The sequence below is a fragment of the Vanellus vanellus genome (assembly GCF_965231255.1).
Source record: "Vanellus vanellus genome assembly, chromosome: 3".
Lineage (NCBI taxonomy): Eukaryota > Metazoa > Chordata > Aves > Charadriiformes > Charadriidae > Vanellus > Vanellus vanellus.
Window position 1 is genome coordinate 128600166 of NC_138907.1, and position 16057 is coordinate 128616222.

A 16057-nucleotide genomic window follows, 5' to 3' on the forward strand; every position below is an offset into this window, starting at 1 on the left:
CCTCTGGTCCTCTGTGCCTCAGTTTCCCCGTGGGCGCAGTGGGGGACAAGCTCCTCTCACCTTTCCGGGTGGCTGCAGTTGCTCCTGCCCACTGTGGGCTGAGCTGGTCAGGAATTGGGCAGGGGGAGTGAAAGCCGTGGAGACCCACTGGAAACGGGACACGGACCACCCCACGCACCCATCTCCTGCCCCAGGGGAAAGACTAACAGGGGGAAGCCCTCCCCTGCCCCCCAAGCCGAGTGCACCCAGGGGATACTTCTGTCCCGAATCCCCCTGCCCCTGCCCGTCCTCCCCCAGGGGATGGTCCTCTCCCGGTTCCCCCCAGGGGATGGTCCTGTCCCGGTTCCTTGAGGGATGCTCCTGCCCCGGCCCCCCTGCCCCTACCCGGTCCCTCAGGGGATGCTCCTGTCCCAACTCCCCGGGGATGGTCCTGCCCCGATCCCCCTAGGGGATGCTTCTGTCCCGGTCCCCCCGGGGGATGCTCCTCTCCCGGTTCCCCGGGGGATGCTCCTGCTCCAGCTCCCCCTGCCCGGTCCCCCCGGGGGATGCTTCTGTCCCGGTCCCCCCGGGGGATGCTCCTCTCCCGGTTCCCCGGGGGATGCTCCTGCTCCAGCTCCCCCTGCCCGGTCCCCCCGGGGGATGCTTCTGTCCCGGTCCCCCCGGGGGATGCTCCTGCTCCGGTCCCCCCGGGGGATGCTCCTGCTCCAGCTCCCCCTGCCCGGTCCCCCCGGGGGATGCTCCTGCTCCGGTCCCCCCGGGGGATGCTCCTGCTCCAGCTCCCCCTGCCCGGTCCCCCCGGGGGATGCTCCTGTCCCGGTCCCACCGGAGGATGCTCCTGCCCCGGTCCCCCCGGGGGGTGCTCCTGTCCCGCCCCCCGCCCCCCGCCCGGCTCCCCGCGGCCGGGGCGTCCCGAGTCCGGCGAATGGGTGATGGGGGCGGCCCCGGAGAGAGTGGGGGGAGCGTGGGGAGCCCGGCCCCCCTCCCGTTCCCCGCCTACAAAACCCTCCCGGCCGAGCGGTCCTTGCTCACAGCCCGCCGGCTCCGCAGCCGCCCCGCCGGCTCCGCGCATCGCCCACCCCCGGGGACGCCCCCCCCGACCCATGGGAGGCTGCCGGGCAGCGGCGGCCCCACTGCGCCCGTGGGGAGCTGGCGGTGAGGTCGGGGGCTCCCCTTGCTGTCCTCGCCCCCCTGTCGCGGCCACCATGGCTCAGCCCGGGGACTGAGCGGGGCCACGGGGGAAGGGGCCACGGGAAACTCGCTCCCGCGTGGGTTCGCCCCGCAGGTGAGTGGGGGCGCGGCGGGGAGGGGGGAGAAAGGGGACACGCAGCGGGATGGGACGCGGGGATGGGTCCCCCCCCACACCTCACCCCGTATCTCCCCGCGTGGGGTGGGCGCGGAGGGGCCGGGGTCTCCCCGAGCATCCCTGGGATGCAGGAGGGGGCAGCGAGGTGTGACTCCACGGTGCTGCGGGTGACACGGGTGATGTGTCCCCCCCGTGGGAGTGGGACCAGGGGCCGGGGATGCTGTTCCCGGCCAGGGAGGCGTCTGGGCGGCCCGGTCCCATGGTGGTGGGGGGGTGGGTGGCGGGAGCTGGGGGTCCCCACGGAGCACAGCACCCCTGTGCTGAGAGCGAGGGGAGGCTGGAGCCGCAGGGGTGCAGGTGATGAGTTTGGGAGTGCTCAGCAGGTCCCACTCAGCGGGTGATTTTAACCCCTTCCACACCAGAGCCCCGCTGGGGGCTGGGGGCTGATTCCCTCCCACCCCGCCCGAGTGCTGGGACGAAACCTCGGTGGCAGCAGTGTCACAACCTCCCCAGGGCCGACGATACTCACTGTGGGCATGGTCCTGTCCCTGGGACCAGCCCAACTCAAGCCCCCTGACCAGAGAGGCAGTGACAGCAGGATCAGGCCCATGGGGACAGCAGGCTTGGCTCACAGTCGTGGTGCTGGGGGATCTCGAGGTGGTGGCCCTAGGGGTAAAAGAGGTCCTGGGGGGCTTGCATGCATACCCTGAGCCCCCATTTTCGCAGCCCTGGGGAGGGACAGAGGTCCAGGACATGCCCGGAGAGGACACCAAGGCTGGACATCTGCGGGGCGTGTGGTCAAGCGTGGGTGGGTGGTAGGAACCCCTCCTTGGCCAACAAGTGAGGGGTCTGTGGTGGTGGTGAGCGTTTCGTGGAGCTGCAAGGACGCAGGAAGGATGAGGCGGTGGTGGACCTGTGGTCCTGCTGACCTTGCCCACCAGCTTCTCCCTGCATTCGCTGAGAGGGTCTGGCTCTTGTTTGGGGCCCTGCCTGGGCCACGGGCAAGTCAAGAAGCCACATGCTGAGATGCGGTGGTCAGCTGTGCCAAGCAAGAGCAGAGGATCCCCCTGGCAGCAGGTCCGTGTCCCCCACACCAGCCCACACCGTGCTGCGCTGGGCCATGGTGCCAGAGCCATGCAGGGTACAGGATTAGCCAGGATCGGGCCCCTGCTGTGTCAGGGTACACCATAGCCACCAAGAACCATCTCACGTGCCTCTTCTGCTCCACCAGCAGCAGGAGGATGGAGAACAAAGCCATGTACCTTCACACCTTCAATGAGAGGGAGAATGGGTCCATCTTCGAGGAGCCCTTCGAGGGGAGGAACCTCTCCAAACTGAACCTCTGTGAGGACGGTGAGTATGGGCTCCATGTGCAGCTTGGTCTGGGGGGGCTTTGAACCTGGTGACAGAAACCTGGAGAGATTCTTGGGGGGTACATGGGAGCTTGGATTGCTCAGAAAGAATCTCAGCCTTGTGGCCCCAGGCGGGGAAAGGTGTTTGGCCTGAGTTTGGTGCTCAGCTCCAGCTGCAGGTCCCAGGGGAGCAGAGCAGAGGAGCAATCCCCGCCCTGGGTTGTCCCGGGTGAGGGTACCCTGGTGGAAGTAGCACCATGACGAATGTGTGTCCACCAAACGGAGCAGGAAACTTCTCCTCTCCTGCTGGCACGGCCTCACGGGGAGAAACGCTCGGGGAATCCCATTGCAAGGCGGTTTCTGGGTCCTGTCCTTTCTGCTCTGGCAGGGAGGTCGGACTAGATGATCTTCAGAGGTCTTTTCCAACCCTGACCATTCTGTGATTCTGGTCTGATGGGGACATGACAGACCCAGGGTCCGTGGACTTCTTCAGGTGCACAGGAGCTCATTTGGTTCTGCCACCGACCAGGGTTGTGCTCCGAGGAAAGTCCCTTTGCTTGCTAAAGGTTGATTTTTGAGTTTTTCGGGGTGTTTTTTTTCTCCTCCAAACCTCTGGAAGAGGACAGAGCCTTTCCAGTAGGACAGAGCGGGACCTGCTTGCATCTCCTGCACATCTTAGCTGGTCTCTGGCTCCTCTGTGGATTTCTTGAGCTCTTTTCCTTCGCTCTCACCCCATGAAACGCTGTCCACGTTTCACCAGCTCCAGGCTTGGTCCCCAGGCAAACAGCCCTGAGGAATTTTTCCCGAGGCCTTTGCAGCCCGGGTGGGAGAGGCCAAGGTGGCACGGTTGGGTGCTCAAGCAGAGACATGAGGTCCCCTTGGCTGGCAGCTTTGCTTAGAGACCTGTGGGGCTACTGGGGAAACTGGTCTTGTTCCGAGCAAGCTTCCCAGCACCACCGCCCCCCACCACAAGCATGTGATCGGGGTGACGGGGGACTCACCTTCTCGGGTTTAAGCATGTGGGACATCCCTGGGATGGGATGGAGAGCACTGGGTGCTTCCAGAGGACAGCCCACGGCCAGGATGGGCCCCGTCCAGACACTGAGTGAGCTGGGAACACCCAGCCCTGGCCAAGCTGCTTCTGGATGATCGCACGGTGCAGGTGGCTCGTGGTGGTTATTGCAAGAGGAGATGTGGCATTGCTATATGGGCATCTTCTCCAGCCCCTGGGATGGGGACAACCTTGAGTCCGGAGGATGGATTTCCCATCCAGGTGACAGCTGAGTCTTGATGCTGTTCCCCAAACCTGATGTCGCCCTGCAAAGGTGACAGGTCTGCTCCTGCCTCTGCCCACCTTCCTGCTGCCAGCTTCTAAAACCCAGCGCCCGTCCCACCTTCCTGCAGCAGAGAGAGGAGCAGATCCCGCCCACGGGGCTGTCCCCGTGCTCTGCCACCCTGCAAACACGGCAAGGGGGTGGTGGAGCCTGTAGGGAGCAACGATGGAAGAGATGGGAGGGAAGAGTTGGTGTCTTGGCCAACCATCCCCAGCAGAGACCTTGTGCTTGCATGGAGCGATGGTGGGGAAGGTTCCAGGTGTCTCCATGGCTTTGGCATTTTTGTGGCAGGTTGCCCTGGACCCCTCAGGGCAAACCTGCTCGTCCGTAACTCACCCCGATGCAGAGCTGGCCCTCCAAGGAGCCCCGTTCCCAGGGGAGAGGTTGCTGGAAGGAGACTTGTAGGGGTGTGTCAGGTCAGCAGGGGTGAGGTCAACCCTGAGAGCTTCATCATGAGGACGGGACCACCCGAGTCCCTCCTGGGCTCGTGGAAAGGGCTCGGCATGGGGTTGAGGACCAGCATGCCCAGGACAGCAGCCCTGGCCATCCCCCATGGCTCGGGGGGTGACAAGTCCTGGCTGCTTTCAGCCTCCCGCCTTCTGCACCTCTACTGACCGGGCGGACCACAGCTCCAGCTCCCCCGGGCATGGGCAGGGGGAGGAAATATTTGCTTTTCCCCTTGGTTACTGGCCGGAGCCTGCCCATGGGCTCCTCGGAACGGGCTGTTGTGAAAACCCTGCTTACGCAGCTGCGGTCCCTCCTGCTCTTCCGAGAGCAGCACAGAGGAGTGGGTGGTTCGGGGCCCTGGGCCAACTCCTCCCGAAGTCTCCCAGGACCTGATATAAGTGTTAATGTCAGAAAAATATTGCAGCTTTCCTCATCCTGAAACCCTCGGCTCCATCTGTTTGGCCGGTGACGGCAAATGGGAACCGCGTGCGGGTAATGAATCGCAGATGGAGGGGTCCCCCAGGAGCGGCACCGCCTTTCGCACCTGAGCTGGGGCGCCTGGAGCACCCCCCGTCCCCGCGGGATCCCCTCGGGGTGTCAGCGAGCCTGACCTCAGCGCTTTATCATTTCGGAGCCCCAAAATGGGGCTGAGTTAAGCGATCCGCCCAGCGTAACCCTTCGCTGGCTGGAGGCTTTTGCAAACCTCCCTGTCCTCCAGCAGGACAGACACACGGACCATCAGCCGGGGAAGGGTTCTTGCCTAGTTAGGGACACCCCCAACCTGTCGTATGTCCTTCCCATCTCTGGCACCCCAAGGGCCAGCTTGGTCCCACAGGGAAAGTCATAGAATCATAATTTGGGTTGGAAGGGACCTTAACCTCATCTAGGTCCAACCTCCCTCCCATGGGCAGAGACATCTTCCGCTAGACAAGGTTGCTCCAAGCCCCATCCAACCTGGCCTTCGTTGGTGAGCTTCTGCCCCATGGATGGGAGGTGGGATGGGGCTAAATAGATGATGAGGGGACTGGAGCATCTTTCTTATGAGGAAAGGCTGAAGGACTTGGGTTTTTTCAGTCTAGAAAAAAGAAGACTGAGAGGGGCAAGTGTAGGGTCCTGCACCTGGGGAGGAATAACCCCCTGCACCAGTACAGACTGGGGGCTGACCTGCTGGAGAGCAGCTCTGTGGAAAGGGACCTGGCAGTCCTGGTGGCCAACACGATGCCCACGAGCCAGCAATGTGCCCTGGTGGCTAAGAAGGCCAATGGCATCCTGGGGGGCATCAAGCAGAGTGTGGCCAGCAGGGCGAGGGAGGTCATCCTCCCCCTCTGCTCTGCTCTGCCCTGGGGAGGCCACATCTGGAGCACTGTGTCCAGTTCGGGGCTCCCCGGGTCAAGAAGGACCGGGAACTGCTGGAGAGGGTCCAGCAAAGGGCTACGGAGATGATGAGGGGACTGGAGCGTCTTTCTGATGAGGAAAGGCTGAGGGACTCGGGGCTTTGCAGTCTGGAGAAGAGAAGGCTGAGGGGGATCTCATCAATGCTTATCAATCCCCAAAGGGCGGGTGCCGGGGGGATGGGAACGGTCTGTCTTCAGTGGTGCCCAGTGACAGGACAAGAGGGAACGGGCACAAACGTGACCATAGGAAGCTCCATCTCAACCTGAGGAGGGACTTCTCTCCTGTGGGGGCGGCAGAGCACTGGCACAGCTGCCCAGAGAGGGGGGGAGTCTCCCCCTCTGGAGCCATTCCAAACCCGCCTGGAGGTGTCCTGTGCCACTGCTGGAGGTGCCCCTGCTCTGGCGGGGGGTGGGATGGGGGAGCTCCAGAGGGCCCTTCCAGCCCTCACCAGTCTGGGATGCTGTGAGGTCCCAAAGCCCAGCAGGGATGGTCTCAGCTGGAAGTGAGCATTGCTCATGGCCATGGATGAGCATGGTCTCCTCCCCAGGAGGTTTGGCTCCCGGGCCATGATGCTTTACCTGCTTCACCCTTTCTGCGGGGCTGATGTAGGCTCGGGATCAGTGCTACACTGTTTCTTGGGGCTTCAAGGGCAGAAAGCAATGGGATGGAGCCACCCAAATGTCAAGGGGGTGGGAGTTTGGGACTCCTCTTCCACCTTTTGTTGGTATCTCTTTGGAGACATCTCAGACTTGGCAAGGGGCAAAACCGGGTGGCGCTTGTTGACCTGGCATGAAGTTGCTGGTTCTCAGCTGCTCTCGGAAACCTTGTGCTTCTGCAAGGGTCCAACAGAAACATGCAGGCATCTGATGCCCTGCACCCTGTCCCAGTAGCGCGGGATCTCCCAAAGCATCAGGCTGAAGCATCACTGCAGCCTCGGGGCCGGGCACAGAGGGACGCGGGGTCAGTATCCAGATCGGGCTGTGGGTCCCACCAAAGACCACAACCTGGCCCAGATTTCAACATGAGCTCAAGATCTGAAGAACGTGCAAAGCCCCAAACCAGATGACTTCGGTGCCACTGGGTTCATGGCATGGGAGCCTTTCCTTCCCTCTCCCTTCCTTGCATTTTCCTCACAGCTACTTTACTCATAAAACCCCATCTCCCTCGCACCCGGCTCCCACTGCTCGTGGCAGTGTGGAAGAGGAGCTGGATCGCAGGTAGTGTGGGAGAGGGCAAGGAGGGGCTGGCAGGGACAACAGGGTCCGGGCATCTTGGAATAATAGAATGGGTTGGCTTGGGAGGCACCTTTAAAGGCGTCGTGGTTTAACTCCAGCTGACAGCCAGGACCACGCGGCCACTCGCTCACCCCCAGGTGGGATGGGGGAGAGAACTGGAAGAGTAAAAAGGAGGAAAACCTCGTGGGTTGAGATAGAGACAGTTTAATAGGTAGAGCAAAGGCCGTGCCCAAGCAAAGCAGCACACGGCATTCCTTCCCCGCTCCCCACGGCAGGGGGTGCGCAGCCATCCCCGGGACAGCCGGGCTCCATCGCGCCCAACGGTGACTCGGGCAGACAAACGCCATCGCTCCCAACCTCCCCCCATCCTTCCCCTTCCCCTTCCCCAGCTCCATACCCGAGCGTGACGTCCCACGGCATGGCACAGCCCCGTGCTCCGCTGGGGTCGGCTGTCCCAGCTGTGTCCCCCCCCAGCTCCTCGTGCCCCCCGGCCCATCGACGGTGGGGCGGTGTGAGGAGCAGGAACGGCCCTGAGAGCTCAGCGACAGCCAAACCCGCCGGTGTGCCATCGGCGCTGTTCTCATCCCAAACCCAAAGCGCAGCACCTCCCTGGCTGCCCGCAGGAGAGTCAGCCCCCTCCCAGCCGAAATCACAACAAAAGCTCATCTAATCCACCCCTCTGCCCTGGACAGGGACACCCCCCCCAGCCCAGGTTGCTCCCAGCCCCGTCCAACCCGGCCTTGAGCACCTCCAGGGATGGGGCAGCCACAGCTTCTCGGGGCACCCTGAGCCAGGGGCTCACCACCCTCAGTGTAAAACATTTTTTCCTTCTATCTAGTCTGAATCTTCCCTCTTTTAGGTTAAAACCATTCCCCCTGATCCTATCTTCCTCCATCCCCTTATTGCTGCCTGTCCCCTGCCCGGCAGGTGGAGTCGCAGGGATGAAGGTGGGGATGAAGTCGTATTTGCCATATTTTCTCCGGATGGGAGATGGAGCCCAGTCGGGCTGAGTGCGTGATGCTCTCCCTCACACCCCGCTCTGCCCCCCAGGTGCCGGGAGAAGGATGAAGGCAGCAGGACGTTGCGGCCGGCTGGGCTCCTTGGCTGCGCTGAAGTACGCCGTGGTGGGGCTCTACCTCCTCGTCTTCCTCATCCTCGTCGGGGTCTTCATCCTCGCAGGTAAGGCTGAGCCTGGGTCTTCCATCCATGGTGAAGAGGTACTCTATGGAGGAATAACCCCCTGCACCAGTACAGGCTGGGGGCTGACCTGCTGGAGAGCAGCTCTGCAGAGAGGGACCTGGCAGTCCTGGTGGCCAACAGGATGACCATGAGCCAGCAGTGTGCCCTGGTGGCCAAGAAGGCCAATGGCATCCTGGGGGGCATCAAGCAGAGTGTGGCCAGCAGGGCGAGGGAGGTCATCCTCCCCCTCTGCTCTGCTCTGCCCCAGTGAGGCCACATCTGGAGCACTGTGTCCAGTTCGGGGCTCCCCAGGTCAAGAAGGACAGGGAACTGCTGGAGAGGGTCCAGCAAAGGGCTACGGAGATGATGAGGGGACTGGAGCGTCTTTCTGCTGAGGAAAGGCTGAGGGACTCGGGGCTGTTCAGTCTGGAGAAGAGAAGGCTGAGGGGGATCTCATCAATGCTTATCAATCCCCAAAGGGAGGGTGCCGGGGGGATGGGAACAGGCTTTGTTCAGTGGTGCCCAGTGACAGGACAAGAGGGAACGGGCACAAAGGTGACCATGGGCAGTTCCATCTCAACCTGAGGAGGGACTTCTCTCCTGTGCGGGCGGCAGAGCACTGGCACAGCTGCCCAGAGAGGGGGGGAGTCTCCCCCTCTGGAGCCATTCCAAACCCGCCTGGAGGTGTCCTGTGCCACTGCTGGAGGTGCCCCTGCTCTGGCGGGGGGTGGCACTGGGGGAGCTCCAGAGGGCCCTTCCAGCACTCACCAGTCTGGGATTCCCCTCTGCAGGAGCTCAGACCACTGGGTCTGGCCGTGGACACAGACCCACGTTTCTGCTCCCACTGCAGAGGTGTTTGGGAGGGTTTTCCATGCCATCCAGGGGAGGAAAATATGGGATGCAGCAGAAGCGCCCCACTTCCAGCTCCTTGGGGACAATGACATGAGCCCATCCCTGCTCCATACTGCATGTCTAGAGCGGTTTCGATCTAAGCTTTGAGGTTGGAGTCACCGCAGGGTCCAAGCATCACGTGCTGGGGACGGAGATGCTCAGGAACCCCCGTGTTTGGGGGTTGGAATCGTTCCCATCACTACGTCACGGGAACTAGGTCACCCCCCTGCCCCCCATCATTTTGTGTGGGGTAAGGATGAGCCGGCACGTGCCGGCAGGGCTCCTTGCCTTCCCTCCTCCGGCTTTTTGCGGAGCACAGGGACTGAAAAGCTGCTCGCGAAAGCCTGTAATTGCTCCCAGCCCCGGCTCGTCCCTGCGTACGCATCCCCTGTGGTCCGCCTCGCCGCCGGCTTGTTTCCCCCTCCTCGTCATGCTGGAAGCAGTTTTGGGAAGATGCCCAGTTTAATCCATGGTCCCAGTAATCCTTGCCCCCGTACCAGCCCCCTGCTGGGTGCGGGGTGGGTTGGGGGGTGCCGCAGCGGGCGCGGGTGGGAAACGCCACCACTAAGGACCTGTTCCTCCTTTCCCACCCACCTCCTTCCCAGCATCCAGCACCCATGGCCGGGGGCGGGGGACACAACTATGGACCCCCTGCGCCTTTCCAGCACCAAATCACCACTGCTCTCCAGGGCTGGGGCAGGGCTGTCCCCCTCATCGTCCCTTTTGGGGTGATTTTCTGCGCCTGCAGGCAGCTGGAGAGGGGGGTGAGGGATTCCATGCGAAGGCAGCCTGCGTCTTTTCACGAAGGGCGGGTTTGGGTTTTTTTTTTTCCCCGGCTAGGGAAGGGACGGAGAAGGTTTCGCTGGAATTTTGAAGCCTCTCCCACTTATTTCTTGCATTACATTGTTTTAATGTTGTTGTTGGCCCGCGAAACCCCCAGCGAGGGATGCCATGTATTGTGCAAAAGAGCTCGGGACAGGCGCTCTTGTCCCGGGCTGATCTACAGCTGCTCACCCGAAAGCGGCTCCAGCAATAACAAGACCCTTATGGCAGGGGCTGACGGCGGGGAGAGCTGGAGGCATCTTCAAAGCCCCACCTCCTGGAGTCCCGTGACTGGCAGGATTTCAGCTTTCAGTAAGACCCCGGTAAAACCACCTTAACCTCCCCCCGCCCTCCTCCCTGGGGTTGTGGACCGCAATCTTGGAAAAGAAAGGCAAAATAAAGAGAGAAAAAAAAAAATCATCTCTTTTTGTTATCGCTTTCTGCATGTCTGGAATTTTAAGCCAAACTTCGGGGCTTTGGATGTAGCTGACTGGAGCCAGCCAATATCGACCGCGGGTGCCCGGAGCACTCTTATCGCATCAAAGGAAAACCACAGGAACAGGGTGGTCTTGCGACGGGGGGAGGAGACCCCATCCAGCTGAGAGCCACACGTAGCCCAGGGAGACAACCCCGATGGGCCTCAGCTTCAGGTGTTTGTGGCCGAAACCTCAACGTTGGAGCTGACAGTCCATGGAGGACCAGATCTGGGTAGTCATGGGCACCCTTAATGGTGGAGGTTTGGTTTTCCCATGGAAAATCCCACTTTATGCTACTGGAGACCAGAAACCAGCGTGTCGGAGCTGAGACCTTCTGCCCAGCACCCCTCGCCTCCCCTCAGAGGGGAGGATGCGCAGAGAGATACAGCGTTTAGTGAAGTAGACTTGTTCTCCTCGGGTTGGGAAGAGCTGTAAGAGGAACATCGCCGCTTGATGCCATCCCAGTCCTCCCACGGCCGCCGTGAGGACCCCGGTGGGAGCAGGTCCCACCTGGAGCAGACACCATCCCACCGCAGGGCAAACCAGCATGGGGTGTCCAGCTCATCTCCAGACCTGAGGCTCTTTGGAGAGGGATGTGGAGCTGCGATACCCTGGTTGGTGCCCAGAAAGCATCTCTCCCCAAAAAGCATCTCTCCCCACACCGCCTGGGCAAGGACCATGGGACAACTGTGCCCTCCGCTGCCAGCATCCCTCCATCCCAGGGCTGGGGATCCTCCGCCTGTCTTGCTCCGCTGCTTCCCATCCTGCCCCCGGGAAAGGAGGAAAATTCCCCCCAAAAACCTCCTTGGGAAGCGTATACGCATGGTTTTGGTGAGTCAACTCCCCCAAGGCATCGTTTCGAAGCCGGCTTGGGCAGCAGGTGTCCCGCGACTCGCCCCACGCCCCATGGAAACGGGTTAGAAAATGAGTAAACTGCTAAAAATACCGCGAACCACCTCGGAGCTGTGGAAACAGGATGTTTTCGGCAACAGAGCCGGGGGGGTTTCAAGGCAGCCTGCTTTTAATATCCTTTCTCGCAAGCCTGGCAGCGGTTTGCTGGCTCCTGGAGGCTCACTCTGCCTTTCTCCCCGTCCCCGAACCCCTCCTCATCCCCCCCCCAAAAAGCACCGAGCCCAAACTTAGGTCTCTGATCTCGCCTTTTTTTTTGCAAGGTTTGGGTTAAATCCTGCATGCGCTTTGGTGTCTTTGGCATCCCCGCCTGGCCCCACACCGAGACGCCCAGCCCTGAGCAGCAGCAGCCGGAGGTCAGGATGAGCTCGTTAGGACGTGGCTAATGAGCGAAGTGATTTAGTGCGGGCATCCGAACAGCGCATAGGGATGGGGGTCTGACTCGCACCCCATCTCCGTGCTCGTATTTGCGTTGCTGAGTGCCTGGCAGAAGCGTCTGAGGAATGGAGCGCCCTCTGTTTCAAGAGTTGTGGCCCCAAAACTCACCATGTGAGGATGCCGATGGTGGGGGGAGATGAAGGCAACAGCCCCAGCCCCATGGTGAGCCAAATCCTTCTCCTGCAACTGTTTTCCCAGCCCAGGGCTTGGTTTCCACCCTTTCCGAAATGCTGGAGGAGATGCTTCCACGCAGGGCTGGGGCTGCAGGATGGTGGGCTCTGAGCATCTTGATCTGGTTGAAGATGTCCCTGCCCATGGCAGGGGGTTGGACTAGATGACCTTTAATGGTCCCTTCCCTCCTAAACCATTCTGGGATTCTATTCTATGATATTTGGGCTGGAGGTGCGGGAACTCCCAGCCCCGCTGCCGTTGTGCATCCAGCCGCTTGTTGAACCTCATGCTCCCCATTTGCCTAACTTCCCCGCGGAAATGAAGCCCGGGGGAGCCGGTGGCAATACCCCAGGGCTCAGAGCTGAGGCCAAATCATCAGCAGCTTGGAAAGCAAGCTGAGGTGTCCCGCAAGACTTTGCCTGCAGCCCCTTGGTCTTCTGCAGCCGCGTAATGCTGCAGAAGCTGGACAGCCAAGGAAAGCCAAGGATGGCCAACATCTGTATCCATCATGGACGCATCTGCTTGGCAGCATCCCCTTGGCTGTATGTGAGCCAGAAAGGAGGGGAGAGAGAGATTTTGGGTGCATGCAAGGATGCACATGCTCATGGTGCGCAGTGGTACCTGGGTCCCGGTGGCAGTGATGGTGTGCGGTGCAGTGGTGTCCATGTATGGCTGTGTGTGTGTGCGCTCGTCCACTCCACATGGCTCCTCCGGGAGAAGTCATCAAATCACAGAATGGTTTGGGTGGGAAGGGACCTTAAAGACCATCCAGTCCCATCCCCCTGCCCTGGGCAGGGCCACCTCCCCCCAGCCCAGGTTGCCCCCAGCCCCGTCCAACCCGGCCTTGAGCACCTCCAGGGATGGGGCAGCCACAGCTTCTCGGGGCACCCTGCGCCAGGGGCTCACCGCCCCCACAGCCAAGAATTTCTTCCCAATTTCTCATCCAAATCTTCCCTCTGTCAGTGTCAAACCCTTCTCCCTCGTGCCACGGCTCCCCTCCCTGACCCAGAGTCCCTCCCCAGCTCTCCTGGAGCCCCTTTAGGCACTGGAAGAGGCTCGGAGGTCTGCGCGGAGCCTTCTCTTCTCCAGGCTGACCCCCCCACCTCTCCCAGCCCTGTTTCCACCGCGCTGTGTGCATGTATAGGTATGCAAGTCTATAAATATATGTATATTTAGTAACCTCAAGGCATTTTTCTCCTCGATCTTCCCCAGCCCTCCTGCCACCAGCTGTTCCACAGCTCACCCGGGGGAAGCCGCCTCCTGCGCTGCCTTCGGGCGATGCCCGTGAGCGTTTCGGCACCTTTCGCACCCGCTGCACAGCCACCGGCACGCGTGCCAGGCGTCACCTCGCCCGGGGTGGGTGCTGCTCCCATCAGCGGCGACCGGAGGGCCTGGAAGGGGTTTTTGGGGTAAAACCGTCGAGTTCTTGTAAATCTCTTTTTTTTGAGTAGTCAGGTGGGGACAGCAGCCAGGAAGGTGGCATGTCCCCAAAATGCAGTAGCCGGGGGGGGAGCGGCTGCTCACGGAGCCCTTTGGGGACTCTTTGCTCACTCTGTGTGTGTGTGTGTTTGTGTGTGTGTGTTGTGCACAGGCGTGCGTGCGCGTGTGTAAAGAAGCACCTGCGCTGCGCGCAGATGTGTGCGCGCGCGTGTGTGCACACACATGAGTTGTGTGTGTGCGTTGATGCGCCCGCTCCAGGCGCTCCAGGCACGTCCACGACTCCCCGGCTCTGGATTTCGTGCAGAGAGCAGAACCCGAAGAGGGCGTTCTGGACCCACAGCGCCCACGTTCTGCTCCTCTGGCTCAGCCCCGTGCCCGCAGCCCCATCCCGCAGTGGCACAGGACACCTCCAGGCGGGTTTGGAATGGCTCCAGAGGGGGAGACTCCCCCCCCTCTCTGGGCAGCTGTGCCAGTGCTCTGCCACCCGCACAGGAGAGAAGGTCCTCCTCGGGTTGAGATGGAACTGCCCATGGTCACCTTTGTGCCCGTTCCCTCTTGTCCTGTCACTGGGCACCACTGAACAAAGCCTGTTCCCATCCCCCGGCACCCGCCCTTTGGGGATTGATAAGCATTGATAAGATCCCCCTCGGCCTTCTCTTCTCCAGACTGAACAGCCCCGAGTCCCTCAGCCCTTCCTCATCAGAAAGACGCTCCAGTCCCCTCATCATCTCCGTAGGCCTTTGCTGGACCCTCTCCAGCAGTTCCCTGTCCTTCTTGACCCGGGGAGCCCCGAACTGGACACAGTGCTCCAGATGTGGCCTCCCCGGGGCAGAGCAGAGCAGAGGGGGAGGATGACCTCCCTAGGGGGGGTTGCTCCAGAGCAGCCTGGGATGCTCTGGGTTTGGCAGTTGCGGTGCCAAGAGAGAGCCACTGGGATCCCGGCTGGTGGCTGGAAGCAATTTTGGGGGAATTTGGGGAATGCCTGTGGGCTTTGCAGCTAACCGCAGGTGTAAAGTGAGGGAAGCTCGCCCGTGCTTCCCAGCCCTCGGACACAATGGGACCCGGGGTTGGGGTCATGTCTCCTCGCACCGGCCACGCAGGGTTGCTTCTCCCCTTGGTTTCACCACAAGGAACCCGCGGTTGTCTCCGCTCTCACTGCGGACACTTTGCTTCTAGAAAGACTTGATGGTCACTCATGCCAAAGGCAGCAGCACCTACCCCATTGCCAGCCCCGTGGTGGTTCTTCCCAAGGTCTTTCCTTGCCATTTGTCCCCTCTCGGGGTGACCTTGGGCACGTTGCTTGGTTGCTTTCCCTGTTATAGAATCATAGAATCATGGAATGGTTTAGGTTGGAAAGGACCTTGAAGATCAGCAAGTTCCAACCCCCCTGCCATGGGCAGGGACACCTCCCACCAGCCCAGGTTGCCCAAGGCCACCTCCAGCCTGGCCTTGAACACCTCCAGGGATGGGGCCTCAACAGCCTCTCTGGGCAACCTGTCCCAGTGCCTCACCACCCTCACAGGGAAAAACTTCTTCCTAATGTTCAGCCTGAACCTGCCCTCTTCCAGTTTAAAGCCATTCCCCCTCATCTCCCAAGATGGTGCCCACTGGGCGCCCAGCACAGCAGGGACGCGCAATGACCGGTGACATTGAGATGTCCCCATGCAGTGATGCAGGTGACAAGCAGGGACACGCAGAGGCGACAAAATGCCCTGGCAGGAGAGCTCTGACCTGGCACGCTGCAGCCCAGCTTGGGATAATCCAGCAGCAGGATTTATTAACGGGGGCTAATTAACAGAGGAAAGATGCCTTCGGTGCCTGGAAGATGCTCAGCTCCTCCGTGACAGCACCCGCCAGCCCGTGGCAGAGCTGGGGGGCGGCTGCTGGCCCCATGGTGCTCCCAGAGTCCCCTCTCTGGGCACGGTGGGTGTCCCCGGTCCCCCCTTGTCCCGGGCACCCAGCGCCGCCGCGGGTGGCCCCGAGCCCTCGCGTGTGCACGGCTGCTTTCGCCCTCTCCCGACTCCCGCGATTTTAATTCGAACCAAATGCCTTCACTCAGCTTCTCCTCCGTGGAAATGAGGGGGGTGAGCTGCCAGGCCGGTCCCGCGCCAGCCCGTGGCGTCACGCCAGCCCAAGCCCCACCGCAGCTTAAAGAACAATAAGGTTTTTTTTTTTTAATTTTCTTTTTTTTTTCTTTTTTTTTTTTTTTTGAAATCTCATTATTCTTGTGGGTTTGGCTTTGAGTCTCCCCCACCCTGGGCTGCGTTGGAAACCCAGCAAGGCGGAGGGAGATGATGCTATCCCCTACTTGGATCAACTTTTTTGGGCGTGCAGTGGGATGATGGGGTCCAAGATGGCGTTTTACTGGGTGCTACTGGGCTTGCTGGTCAAGGGGTTGCTGGAGCAGTGCTAGGAGCTGCTGAGAGTAAGAGGTTCCCCCCAGATTTCCAGGTTCCCCCTCTGAATCCCATCTCGGTGCTCTGGGAGATGGCGCAAGACCACAGGAGGGGTTTGGGGTGGGCGCGTGGATGGCCAGGAGCTCTCTCCCACCAGGGGTGCAGAGGCAGGGGGTGAAGGATGCTCCTGAGCATCCTGGGGTGGGTTTCTTCCCTCAGGAAGAGACCTGGCAGCCCCGGGATGTGGGATGCAGGATGATGGTCCCAAG

At 61.2% G+C, this 16057-nt stretch overlaps 1 protein-coding gene across 3 annotated transcripts in view; it reads left to right on the forward strand.

Moving 5' to 3' along the window:
- Nucleotides 1-1043: 1043 nt before the first annotated feature.
- Nucleotides 1044-16057, forward strand: part of SCARA5 (scavenger receptor class A member 5) — a 40907-nt gene continuing 25893 nt past the window's right edge. For 2 of the 3 annotated variants that reach the window (XM_082480925.1, XM_082480927.1), the window contains exons 1-3: nucleotides 1044-1282; nucleotides 2535-2656; nucleotides 8117-8245. In XM_082480925.1, the coding sequence (XP_082337051.1) occupies nucleotides 2545-2656; nucleotides 8117-8245 (241 nt within the window). In that variant the 5' untranslated portion in view covers nucleotides 1044-1282; nucleotides 2535-2544. The remainder of the gene's footprint in view (nucleotides 1283-2534; nucleotides 2657-8116; nucleotides 8246-16057) is intronic. The other variant, XM_082480926.1, reaches the window with a different exon arrangement.